The sequence below is a fragment of the Microcaecilia unicolor genome, chromosome 1 (genome assembly GCF_901765095.1).
Source record: "Microcaecilia unicolor chromosome 1, aMicUni1.1, whole genome shotgun sequence".
Taxonomy (NCBI): Eukaryota; Metazoa; Chordata; class Amphibia; order Gymnophiona; family Siphonopidae; genus Microcaecilia; species Microcaecilia unicolor.
In genome coordinates, this window is record NC_044031.1 from 263,604,502 (window position 1) to 263,618,963 (window position 14,462).

The 14,462-nt window shown below is 43.7% G+C and overlaps 1 protein-coding gene across 1 annotated transcript in view; it reads right to left on the reverse strand.

The window, feature by feature from the left end:
- TOPAZ1 (testis and ovary specific PAZ domain containing 1) overlaps window positions 1-14,462 on the reverse strand; it is a 304,275-nt gene that overhangs the window by 70,370 nt on the left and 219,443 nt on the right. Inside the window, 1 exon segment of the mRNA XM_030210899.1 lies at window positions 1,653-1,818. Coding sequence (XP_030066759.1) covers window positions 1,653-1,818 — 166 coding nt within the window.

The following is a 14,462-nucleotide window of genomic DNA, read 5'->3' on the forward strand; positions in this document are numbered from 1 at the left end:
CCTATATGGAGGGGGAGCGGTCCTCCTGGCGCTGACACTTCTCAGGTGCCGATTCCCTTGGCGCCCTGGAGCTCCCGGCACCGTTATCTCTCAGCAGCCATCCCTACCTCCACTCCCGACGTCGATGCTTCCCTTGATGCCGACGCCACCGACCTCGATGCAGATGTTGAAGGACCGGATCAAGCCCCAAAAGATTTTCTCGTTGGGCTTCTCGAGCCAGTTGTGTCCTTTTCTTCATACGAAGATAAAGGGCACAACGAGCTGGGCTATGGTCGGGCCAAAGGCACTGGATACACCACGAATGGGTATTGGTGCCTGAGATAGTCCGGTAGCACCGAGTACAGCGTTTGAAGCCACTGGGAGTCTTCGATGACATGGAAGGAAAGACTGCTCTAGCTAAATCAAAAAAACACGATAGTGCTAGTAAAAAAAAGAGCACAAAAAGAAGGGAGACCCGATTGAGCAGGCCTAAGTGCGGCCGCGACTAAAAACAAAGAAAACTTAAACGCGGCAAAAGTCTAAGAAAAATAAAGGATTTTTTTTTTGGAAACAACTTAAAAGAAAAATAAACCGAAGCAAAAAAAGACTGAAAAATTCAAAGGCACTAACGAGAAGGCTCTTCCCAGGCTACCAAGGAGCCACAGAGAAAACTGCTGCTCCTCACATGGTTGCGCGGCAGGCGGAAAGGCACTCTGCATATGCGTGTTCAGACGCACAGCATGCTTCATAAGGCTCTAGCAAGATTTTGCTATTAAAAATGCCAGTTCCCGGGCTGATGCAGATCCTGGACCCAACTGTGAGTATACTACAGCCTGCTTGTCCTCAGAGAAAGAGCTTTTGCATATTTAAGAGTCACTACAGGTATCTGTTGTCACTGCAAGCTGCTAAGAAGACAGCCCAGGTGTAGAGCATCAGGCAAGAGTGACTTTTCTGATCAGGTCCACAGGCACACTGACTGAGCAATACTGAAATAGGGAATGGTGTTTAAGGTGTGAAATTTGTTTTAGATCTACTACCACATTGTTTCATGGCCAGCCTTAATACTGTCTAAAATACTAATTATGCACTGGCTAAATCTCCTTTATTGCTCACTCACATAAGGAGGTGGTGATCCCCATATCAGTCTTGTTAATAAGTGTAAGTGGACCTATCCTCCAGAAACTTGAAACTTTTTTTTTTAACTCAACAATGCTATTAACTTTGACTCTATCCTCTAGTAACAGTTTTTACTGTCCTTCTACTTCCAAGTGACCTAAATTGGCAAGTGATAGATAAATGATACTGGCCTCGATTAACTATTGTTTGTGCCTCAGCACAACACACATGCCCCTCTCAAAGTGACCTTGCAGCTGCAACATCCCTGTACCCCTACAACCCTCAGATGCAGTTTAAAAACAAACCCCAAAAGATACATGAACCATAATGAAACCAGAATTCTCTAAGACCAGTACAACTACTAGACTGCTGCATTACAGATACAATTCAAACTAAAGGGCACTCGGAGATGACCTAATTATTTTTCAGGAATTCACAGGTCTAGAACTTAACACTATTTTAACAGCAGAGAAAATACAAGTTCATTCAACAGAAAGAAAATGCCATTTGGCTGGATATTTATATTTAAATAAGTCAGAATATAAAATAAAGGTTACCTTTCAGTACCCAAATTGCTCCATCCAGGCTGCCACTTTTAAGAAAGATTTCCACAGCAACATTAACTACCTGGCATCTTGGTGCCAAGCTCTCTGACCCAGTCAATCCCCTCAGTGTCGTGAAGTCTATTTGCATTTTGTGTAGTTTATCTAGAACTTTCTTACCCTGATAAAAAAACAACACAAAACCCCGAGTAAAATGGAAAGTTACAGTATTATATAGTATTGAATACAATAATTTATAGGCCTATTAACTCAAATTCAAGTGATAACTCAGTATACCTACTACAAACTGTGGTCACAATGACACTTGACAATAATCACATACAAATCTATCTGTGAAATAAAACTGCAAGCTAGCAGCCGCAGTGCCATTCAAACAACAGTATCAAATACATTTTAAACATTCTAGTTGGCATTTACAAACAAAATTAATAAGAGCCTCACTTTTCATACCTCTAAGAACATAATTGCATTTAAAATTTTTAAAGGCTCTACACAGTTGCTCTTACATGAGGTCTAAGTAAACCCAAGGGACTGCCATAGCAATAGTGATCAAAACCATTTGCTAGCTTCACCCTAATGTATGCAAGATATTAGTACAGCACACACTGCGTGAACTTGTATGTGAATATGATATACTTGGACAGGTGTATTTTTACACCTACCTTCTTTTCCCTTTTGCTTCTTTTAAAAAAATTACAAGTTAATCATGGCTGGGAGACCAATGGAAGACCACAGTAGAAGAATCTATATTCTGATGTAGCACAAAGCAGTCCAAAAGAGCATAAACCACATCTAGATATCAAAGAATTCTATTTCTACAAAGTTGGTCTTATAATCAAAAAGCCACGTTTCGCCCTTGACCTTAGGGGAGGAAGTGCATAAAAGCACGATGTAGATGCAGGAAGGTAGAATGCTTATTATATGTTGCTGATAACCGGCGTGTAACCAGTGTGTTTTTTCTAGTAAAAAAGGTGCTGGTACTCAAATGCTAGGCCACCCTTCAGGGGTGGGGTGATCACTGAGGGACCTACCCCACAATAGCCAAGCCCCCTGCAACCAGTCACAGAATCTATGACAAGGCAGAATTTGTGTGTAGAGCCTGAGCTCTTTCATTAAAACTTGGGGTCCATGGGTCAATTTTAGCAGACAATGGAAAAGGTGCCAGTACTCAGTACACCCTCAAAAAAGCCCTGTGTGTGACTATCTGTTGGTCTTTTTGAAAATTGCTGGGTGAATTAAAATTTTATATATAAGCTCATTCTGATGGCTCTTTGGTTGTGATATTAACAACAAAGTGATTTATATGATTTAATTTTATGTATTTTGTCACTCTTGGAGAGTTTCTGTTATATGTGATTTGATAACCCAAAATAAAACAATATTAAGGCCTGCGGTAGTGTAGCTGCCTGTTTTGGGTGTGCGCAGAATCATTTTTCAGCACACCTGCAAAAAAAATGCCTTTTTAAAAATTTTTTGCTGAAAATGGACATGAAGCAAAATCAAAATTGGTGTACGTCCATTTTGGGTCTCAGACCTTATCGCCAGCCATTGACCTAGTGGTAAAGTCTCACGTGGTAACCGGGCGGTAATGACCTACGCGTGTCAAATGCCACTTGGTGCAAATAGCGGACAAGCGCCAGAAAATAAAAATTATTTGTCGGACACGCTCCAAAAATGAAATTACAAGAGCTGGGCGGTAACTCCATTTTGGCACGCGTTGGGCATGCGTAGACGCTTACGCGGCTTAGTAAAAGGGCCCCTAGAACTCTATTAGAGCAGCAACAGTAACCATCAGTAACCTTACCACCCACCCACCTCTTATCTATTTCCCCACCCCCCCCCAACTTCAAAACTCTATAAACTCCCAACAATTAGTTACATCCTTCTTCCCGCAGTAGCAGCACCCAAACATCATGACTCAGAGAACAACCAAGAGAAGACAGGGTCCAGCTCTAATTTGGCACTAAAAGGAAGCCCATTTTACAATATAGGTTCTTCCACCCAGAACACACTGGCCCACAACAGATTTTCTTTTTGCTGTAAGAAATCCATTGAGAGAGGTTGTATGCAGTAACCCTGTCTCACAGCAGAAAAAGAAGCAGAGTACTAATGAGATTCATTAACCAACCACTGTTGTCTCTTTGAAGCCTTGGATAAAAAGACATAAGTACATAAGTAATGCCACACTGGGAAAAGACCAAAGGTCCATCGAGCCCAGCATCCTGTCCACGACAGCGGCCAATCCAGGCCAAGGGCACCTGGCAAGCTTCCCAAACGTACAAACATTCTATACATGTTATTCCCGGAATCATGGATTTTTCCCAAGTCCATTTAGTAGTGGTTTATGGACTTGTCCTTTAGGAAACCGTCTAGCCCCTTTTTAAACTCTGCTAAGCTAACCGCCTTCACCACGTTCTCTGGCAACGAATTCCAGAGTTTAATTACGCGTTGGGTAAAGAAACATTTTCTCCGATTTGTTTTAAATTTACTACACTGTAGTTTCATCGCATGCCCCCTAGTCCTAGTATTTTTGGAAAGCGTGAACAGACGCTTCACATCCACCTGTTCCACTCCACTCATTATTTTATATACCTCTATCATGTCTCCCCTCAGCCGTCTCTTCTCCAAGCTGAAAAGCCCTAGCCTCCTTAGTCTTTCTTCATAGGGAAGTCGTCCCATCCCCGCTATCATTTTAGTCACCCTTCGCTGCACCTTTTCCAATTCTACTATATCTTTCTTGAGATGCGGCGACCAGAATTGAACACAGTACTCAAGGTGCGGTCGCACCATGGAGCGATACAACTGCATTATAACATCCTCACACCTGTTTTCCATACCTTTCCTAATGATACCCAACATTCTATTCGCTTTCTTAGCCGCAGCAGCACACTGAGCAGGATTCAGTGTATTATCAACGACGACACCCAGATCCCTTTCTTGGTCCGTAACTCCTAACGTGGAACCTTGCATGACATAGCTATAATTCGGGTTCTTTTTTCCCACATGCTCACATTAAACGTCATCTGCCATTTAGCCGCCCAGTCTCCCAGTCTCGTAAGGTCCTTCTGTAATTTTTCACAATCCTGTTGCGAGTTATAGACTTTGAATAACTTTGTGTCATCAGCAAACTAAATTACCTCGCTAGTTACTCCCATCTCTAAATCATTTATAAATATGTTAAAAAGCAGCAGTCCTAGCACAGACCCCTGAGGAACCCCACTAATTATCCTTCTACATTGTGAATACTGCCCATTTAACCCCACTCTCTGTTTTCTATCCTTCAACCAGTTTTTAATCCACAATAGGACATTTCCTCCTATCCCATGACCCTCCAATTTCCTCTGTAGCCTTTCATGAAGTACCTTGTCAAATGCCTTTTGAAAATCCAGATATACAATCAACCGGCTCCCATTTGTCCACATGTTTGTTTACTCCTTCAAAGAATTGAAGTAAATTGGTCAGGCAAAAAGCCGTGCTGACTTGGTCTCAGTAATCCATGTCCTTGGATGTGCTCTGTAATTTTGTTTTTGATAATAGTCTCTACCATTTTCCACGGCACCGACGTCAGACTCACCGGTCTATAATTTCCTGGATCTCCCCTGGAACCTTTTTTAAAAATCGGCGTTACATTGGCCAGCCTCCAACCTTCCGGTACCACGCTCGATTTTAAGGATAAATTACATATCACTAACAGTAGCTCCGCAAGCTCATTTTTCAGTTCTATCAGTACTCTAGGATGAATACCATCCGGTCCAGGAGATTTGCTACTCTTCAGTTTGCTGAACTGCCCCATTACATCCCTTTGTCCAGAAGCAAGGAGAAACAGACTTGAGATGAGATGAAAGGGGACAGACAGAGTTTGGGCTGGAAAACCAAAGAATCTGCAATGAGGAGAAAGTGCTTTTATTCTGCTTTAGGTGATAGATCAAGGAAAGTGATGGGCAACTAGTGATATTATCTTGAATTCAGAATAGCTTTGTTGTTTTCTAGAGAATGCTAGTAAGCAACTCTAATAACCTTATTTGAGTAAATGAGATCATCATTATGGACTCTATTTACTTCATTTAGATCTTGTTTTTATAGAGAAAAGTACCGAGACTGCATTGGATGCAAGATGAAGGCTAAATTGATATGTTTGCCTGTGACCTGTAACATCGTCCAACCTAGTACTGCTCTGTATGTAGCAGAATAAAACCCTGAATGCTCCACCCAACGCCCCATTCTGTATTGTTTTTAATGTACTGCCCCAGTGCTTCCAGAGTAGTGTGACGGAGAGCTGCAGAACATGGAGAAGATCTGGCCCTTAATGCACCAGGCTAGGAGAGGTCAAACTTGCAGCTCTTCTGACTACCTCCATGGAGTTGTGCTCTTTGCATGATTTTTCAAAGTGACATGAAAGCCTTGCAGTACCACTAACACCTAGAGAAGAGTTCTTAGCCCAGTCCTCATCTAGCCTGTCAGATTTTCAGGATACCCACGGTGAATATGTATGAGATAGATTTGTATGCAAATCTGTCTTATGCATTTTCATTGTGGATTAAATAAAAAAAAGGCCAGTGTTAGACATACAGGGACCCAGTGTAGAACCTGGGGAGCGGACCCCCAAACCCACCTTCAGGATATGACTCCTTCAGCTTGGGGGCCCAGGACAATTAATTTTAAAAACATGGTATACAAATCAGTACTTTCTGCTGATTTCACTTATATTGGAACCAAATGTTGGAACTCTCTCCCAAAATCTATTAGATTTCATCCTAACTACTTACAATTCCCAAAATGTCTAAAAACTTATTTCTTCATCAATTCATTCCAGACCTGTCAGACCTAATAGAACTGCCACCCAGGAACACAATAAAATCTTCTCGCACATTCCTCAATCTTCATCCTCCCAATTGTAAAGGTCCGAAATACAAATTGTTGCATGCATCTACCTTTTCCTATATGAGTGCACAGCTATGGAACGCACTACCACGCAACTTGAAAACGGTCCATGAACTGGTCAATTTCCACAAACTACTGAAAACTTATCTCTTCGACAAGATTTATCACAAAGATCAACACATGTAACTGTACAATTTTTAATATATATAGGAATGTCTTATAACGTCTTTTGCTATAATACAACCATGTACTTCACCACCATGTAACCCTAACCCTCCATATACCAAATGTATATTCTTTTCTATTTCCAATATCCACGACGAATTGTAAGCCACATTGAGCCTGCAAAGAGGTGGGATAATGTGGGATACAAATGCAATAAATAAATAAATAAAATTCATTACATTAATATAACAATAACCAGTTGATAATCTTGTCTCTTTTCTGTATTGCAAATCTATCAATATGTACACTATTTGTAGTTTATTTACTAATCTGTTACTCTTAGCCACTTCATCATACTATTTCACTTTTGTTGAAATTCAAACTCTGTATTTTTAGTCTAAACTGTAAGCCACATTGAACTCGAGCTTGTTTTTGGGATAATGCGGAATATGAATCTCATTCATAAATATCCTTGTTTTAAAATTTAAAACAGTACTCACAGTAGCTCACAGCATAACAAAGATTTTTTTAATATACATATTTTACACTTTGAACCCTGTTTTCTAAGCCACACTGTAGGCATGCTAATGTTTTTAGTGTGCACTAAAAATTAGCACGCTAAAAACGCTAGCGCGTCTTAGTAAACAGGGACCTTCATTTTTAATTGACAATTTGAATTTTTGTTTATGGTCTAAATTGTATTGTTTTCTTTTTTTCAGTTGCCCTTGATGCAGCCCTTTGCTAGGACAAAACATGGTTGAAATAAAGTTATTTGATATCTAGATGTGGTTTCTGCTCTTTTGGAGTGTTTTGAAGACCAAAGGTACATTAATATAGTGTGCAACCATATTAAAAATATTCCAGACTTTTGGGTTCCCCAATCTATATTTTACTTTCTTTTCTCTTCCTTCTCCTGTCTTTGAGTTTCATTTATTTTTTTTAATTCCGTTACCGTTTTCATCTCCACCACCTCCCGCGGAATGCCCTCCCGCGGGAGGTGGTGGAGATGAAAACGGTAACGGAATTCAAGCATGCGTGGGACAGGCATAAAGGAATCCTGTGCAGAAGGAATGGATCCACAAAAGCTTAGCTGAAATTGGGTGGCGGGGGGAAGAGGGGTTGGTGGTTGAGAGGCTAGGATGGGGGAGGGCAGACTTATACGGGGTCTGTGCCAGAGCCGGTGATGGGAGGCGGGACTGGTGGTTGGGAGGCGGGAAATACTGCTGCACAGACTTATACGGTCTGTGCCCTGAAAGAGACAGGTACAAATCAAGGTAAGGTATACACATATGAGTTTATCGTGGGCAGACTAGATGGACCGTGCAGGTCTTTTTCTGCCGTCATCTACTATGTTACTATGTTAATTGAAAGAAGTCTTTATTGAAAATTTGGAGAAAAGCCACAGTACAAATATTGCAGTCTCAAAGGCAACTAAACAACTTGCTAATGAAATAGAATTATCTTACGTGGAACAAACATATCTCCCATGAGAACATCAATCCCCAATACAATTGAAACTCAAGATACTTCAATATTTATGAATTTTCATACAAGTTTCATAGATATCCCACCCCCACCCTACCCGCCCTAATGGGAAAAAAACCCACCTATATTGTCACCTATTTATGTTCCTTGACAAGAACAATTATCCAAAAAAGGGGGCCAGATTTCTTCCCATTTAGATGATGTTTTATTGTGTTTAGCCCAAAGCCTCTCCATTTCGCACACATACCAAAGCTTATTTAGCCACTTGATAATTGAGGGCACCTGTGGGAACTTACATGAAGCTGCCAAAGTAACCCTGGCAGCCAACATAACATGTCTTACCAACAGAGATTGAGAAGTGGACAGGCCAGGAGGTCTCTTCGGAAAAAGGAAAAACTCAGGGAACCTCTTTATGGGCTTGGAGAGCCAACTCTGGAGCCTGTACTGCACAGACTTCCAGAAGGCTCGAACTTTTACACAGGTCCACCAAAGATGCCCCATGGTGCCCTCTTGCCCACATCCTCTCCAACACAGTGAAGACACCTGCGAGAACATATGATGAAGGCGAACAGGCGTCAGGTACCATCTGCACAAAACTTTTAATGCATTTTCCTTAATGGATTGGAATTTTATGGAATGTGCTTTGTATAAGATTTCTATTTCTGTCATGATCCGTCAATGTCACCCCCAGCTCCCGATGCCAGTGATCCCGATAGTCACCAGAGGTCCGAACTCGCAGACGATGAAATTAATACAAACAAGTGATCAATCCCTTCGTCCTCTTGGAGTCCTCACACAGGTCCTCCAAAAAAGAATCATCGCGCAAAGCTTTTGCTTTTATCTCTCCAGCAGAAAGAAGTGTTTCATCTGCATATAAGCAAAAATGTATTTAGTTGAGATGGCATAATTTTCAGTCAAGCTTTGGAATGGTATGAAAGCACCTTCGTCAAAAAATTGACCCCATGAATCTAGGCCAGCTGCAGACCAACTTGCAAAAGTTCCAGGTACCAGACCCGGGGGAAAAAGTGGATTATTAATTATGGGAGTTAACTTAGTCAAATCCTACTTAGCGAACAAGACTGTCCCAATAATGGAAAAGTTGTTGAAATTGAATCACAAATCCCCTTAGCCAAGTTTCGATACTTCCGCGGAAGCCAAATCAGATGGCGCAACAAACACGCTCCAACCGAGTCCTGTTCCAAGCCTATCCACCGCTCTCCTCCACATTGGGCCCCCTGCACTGACCTGACAGCACTTCTCACCTCCGTGTGGAAGCGCTGAAGGCAGCAGCAGAGCGATCTGCTGCTGCCTGCAGCGCTTTCACATGGAGGTGAGAGGCGCTGTCAGGTCAGTGCAGGGGGCCCGGCACAGAGGGGGGAGGGAGCGGCGGCGAGGAGGGTAGCTGGAAATCTCACCCATTTTTACGGGCTTAACGGCTAGTGTCATATAAACCATAACAGGAAGCTCCTCAGAGCAGCCTTTAATGGGCTCTTGGATTGTTAGAGACATCGCTTCCACTGCTGGAGTTTAGCTCGAGCAACAGGGCAATATCCACCGGTGGGTGTTCAGCAGCCGTCAACCCTCCTCGTGCAGTATCTTCCAGACTTCAGGTAAAAAGCGGAGACGGTGCATCCTTCCCCTCACAGTGAAGCAAAGTCCAAGGGAAAGTCCATCGGTACGGGATTTTATTTGTAAGTAAGATATCCAGGGCAGGTTTCATCGCGTGTCACTTAGCCAGAGTCAGCTGAGACAGATCTTGGAACACCTTCACTTGTGCCTCATTGTAGTCGATATAGGGGGCCTGACGAGCCCGTATCATCAAGCGCTCTTTCACCGCATAGGAAGAAAAAAACCACAATGTCCCTTGGCTTATTATCAGACCTCTTTCCCAATGCCTGTGTGCTCATTCCACCATAATATCCTTCGAATCAAGCAGCTTACCACAGAGCAATTTAACCACCGCACCCACCTCCACTTTGTCTCCGACTTCTGGGACCCCTCGAAAACGGAGGTTGTTCCTTCTCCCCCGGTTTTCTTGATCATCCACTTTATATTGCAACTCATCTAAGTAATCAAAAAGTTTTGCAATTTTTACATCAGCCTCGTTCAGATGTTCTGCTTGTTCTTCAGTTAGCGCCTCTTGGTCCTCCACGCGCCCTCCCAACTCGCGCAAGTCAATGCACAGAACATCCATTCTGTCCAATATTTCCTCCTTAGAGGATTTAATTTCTTCATGGATCGCCTGCAGGCACTTGGCTAGATCTTTAGAAATGCCGCGCTTAGCAGGCACACCGCCAGCCTCTGCAGTGGACATTGCTGAATCAGAATGAGAAGCACGAGCCGCTGCCTGAACGTGGCGGCTCGCGGCCCTACTTGCTTGCCGCGCTGACTGCCACTCACTCTCCTTGTGGACCTCGGACATCTTCCCTGACCAGAACACACGAACCTGGCGAAATCCGGATAATTTTTCGCTGAACCGGATAGCAGTTTAAGGACGTGAAATGCTATTGTTAGCTAAATGAAAGCAGGGACGCGACAGAGCTCCGGATTCAGGCAGCCATCGGCGCTCGTGACGTCACTTCTTTCCCTTTGAGTTTCATTTTTAAAAGATTTTTTTTCTCTGCCTTGTACAAGGGTGCAGGGAGGAAGGACTGTGAAAATGATAGAAGGTAACATTTTTCATATTCTAAAAATACAATTCAGAATGCACTGAAGCAGGAATTTATTTAAGTTGAAAGTGTAGAGTATGTCTTACAGATTAATGAAACAAATATAAAAATATTCAAAAAGTAAAGAGAGGAAATTAAAGAGTCATGATTCTGTAAGTTTTCACATTCTTTGTCACACCAAACCCAAATTAACTCCATTTCCCAAAATTGCTTTAACATGACCCTTAAGTTTTACATAGCTCGCCTGTATCGGATCACAATAGTTTAGCTGATTTGAATACCATTGTGTAGCAGTGTGAGAAAGGGCAGGCCTGGAGCCTTAAAAAACAGAGCCACACAAGAGGTTCAAAGATGAAACAAAAACTATTTATTAACTTCGAAGGAAAAGGTTAACCTGTTCCTTTCACAGATGCAGAGAAATAAACACAAAAGCCCCAGTCCTTGGACCCAAGAATTCTTTTCTGTGGCCTACTCCTGCACAGCTACAGTGTGGAGGCCAATGTCTCTCAAAAGGCAGCACAAATAGCTTGGCTCTGGCCTGGGTCCTAGATAAAAATTATGTCTTTCAACAGGTAAACCACAATGCCTGGCTTGGTCTAGTCTCCAAAGTAAAGTTTCTATAGGATTCCAAGATAACTTGGCCTATCTTACTGGAGCTTTTGCAGCTTACACTTAGGGAATAAAGGCAAATGCGGAGGGTTGCTTTCCTCTTCCCAGGGCATCCCTTCAGACAATTCAGCCCAGCTTGAAGGATTCCATACTTGGGGTCTCTCTGACTAAGCAGTGCTGAGGGATTTAATCTTGTCTGGGCCCTGCCCTCTCTTTGCTAAGTCATCCATGTCCTGCTGTACAGTATATTCTTTAAGGTGGCTCTGTGACTGTGAGTGCTGTTGAGGAGGAGAAGTAAACTTGAATATACTCAGTGGTGTGCTGGTAAATTTTTAACAACAGGCTCTCTCCCCGGTCCACCTCGGCGCCCCCCACCATCCACTGCTACGCCCCCACCCACCTCTGCGCCCCCCCCAAAAATTGCAGAGCTGGCTATAGCCGGGGGGAGGGGGCAATGCATTACTCTCTCCAGGAAAAAAAATTAAATGATACCAGGTTCCAATCTAATTCATGTTTAATATGGGATAAAATACCATAAATAAGTAAATAAATATAAACTTTTAACGTTCAGCACCTGATTCTCAAAGTGGACATATTCCAAACGCTATAATGAAAATAAAATTATTTTTTTCTACCTTTGTTGTCTGGTAACTTTGTTTCTCTGATCATGCTGGTCCAGTATCTGATTCTGCTGCTCTCTATCTGTTCCCTTGACTCCGTTTCCAGGGCTTCCTTTCCATTGATTTCTTTTCTTTCCTCCTTTCTTCTTCATTTCTGGTCCTCCGCAGACTTGACTGTCCAGTGGATCTAGCTTCTTTCTATTTTCTCCATCCATGTGCAGTTTCTCTCCTCAATTCCTTTTCCCTCATCTAATCTCCTTCCTCTATCTTCCATCCATGTCCAGCATTTCTTATCTCCCTTCCCTCCCCCTCCATCCATGTCCAGAATTTCTCTTGCTCTCCCCTCCATCCATGTCCTGAAACTCTCCTCTCTCCCCTGCCCCCCTCTCCCCATCAATGCCCAGCAAGTCTCTCCCCTGCCCCCCTCTCCCCATCCATGCCCAGCAAGTCTCTCCCCTGCCCCCCTCTCCCCATCCATGCCCAGCAAGTCTCTCCCCTGCCCCCTCTCCCCATCCATGCCCAGCAAATCTCTCCCCTGCCCCCCTCTCCCCATCCATGCCCAGCAAATCTCTCCCCTGCCCCTCTCTCCCCATCCATGCCCAGCAAATCTCTCCCCTGCCCCTCTCTCCCCATCCATGCCCAGCAAGTCTCTCCCCTGCCCCCTCTCCCCATCCATGCCCAGCAAGTCTCTCCCCTGTCCCCTCTCCCCATCCATGCCCAGTGATTCTCCTCCCTCCCCTGCCCTTCCGCTCCCAAACATGTCCAGCGAACGATGTCCTTCGCCCCCACCCTCCCCTCCCGCTCCCATCTGTCTTTTTTAATTACCTCCGTGGAAGCCCGCGCTATTTAAAGCCCTGCTGCGTGCAGGCCGTCTCTCCAGGCTTCCCCTGCTTGCTTCGGTGATGTTCTTGCCCTTAGTCCCGCCTTCGTGGAAAAAGGAAATGACGTCAGAATGACGTCAGAAGGCGAGACTAAGGGCGCGAACGTCACCGAAGCAAGCAGGGGAAGCCTGGAGAGACGGCCTGCACGCAGCAGGGCTTTAAATAGCGGTTTCGACGGAGGTAATTTAAAAAGTCAGATGGTAGCGGCAGCGGGAGGGTGGGGGCGAAGGACATCGTTTACCATGTTTCGGAGCGGCAGGGGAGGTAAGCATGGCCTGTGATGGCGCCCTCCTGCCATGCTTACCTCCCCTAATGGAGCTGGCTCGCCCCCAACAACAACCGGCTCGCAAGAGCTGTCAAAATTTAACAAGCGGCTCTTGCGAGCCAGACAGAGCCGGCTCCAGCACACCACTGAATATACTCCCTCACACCCTGGATAAAGAATTAATCTGTTTATGTGAACTGAGTTAATTTGAAGCAAAGGGCTATGCAAGCTAAACATGGGGCTGCCCTAAGGACTCAAGATATAGTTATTTAAAACTACAGCCTGGAGAAGACTACAAAAAGTTTTCAATTTGTTAATGATGGACCTGACAGTGTTCCCAGGGATAGTCAAGCAAAGTATTAGACCATGCTGGTCTTTATCTGCCATCATGTACTATATCTAATCTGCCCAGAAATTATTAAGTGACAACAATTTGACACCATCAAAACACTATCTTGACCACATCATCAGTGAACTAGCTAGGACTGAATGGGCTCCAGGTGGAAAATGAAGATAGGCCCCTATAACATTATCTTTCCCAACTAGGGACTGGGAATGGGAAGTGGGGAGGAGGACCACAGATCATTAATAGAAATATGAAGGCAAAAATGAACTGGAAACCTCAAGAAGTCAGACTCTTGATATTTTGTATTTCAGTTTTTTGTTCTGCTATATATGCAGAGTTATACAGTTCCCAAAGCTGAATAAAATAACTTTTCTTTCTGCCTTTGTTGTCTGAGCATTTTATTTTTCTATTTGCTTTGGCACCAGTGTCTCTTTTCTGTGTTTCCTGTCTCTCCTGTCTATTTGGCATTTCTTCTCTCACCATGTCCACCATCAACCTTCCCTTTGCATCCTTTTTGTCACAATTCTGTTTTCCTTGGCTGTGCTCACCTCGTCCTCTGGTGACCAGAACCGGTGGCTGCCATAGACTGTCTTGCTGTCTCCCTACACATTCCAGACTTTCATTCTGGTCTGGTCCGGATCTTCCAGTCTGCCAGTCTTGCTTGCCTTGTTTGTACCTAAGCAGCACCCGTACTTGTCTTGGATTTCCTGCAGCTGAGCCTCAGCAGGTGATGGTCTTTATTAGGCACCTGTGGGCTTTGCTACCTTGCCTTTGTATTGCCAAAGGTCTCTGGGTGAGTTGGTGTGCTCTGTTGCACTTCTGCCTAGTCTAGTTTCTTGTTTGAATTCCTTGCCTGGTCCTTGTTCAGTCTGTGTATAGTTTA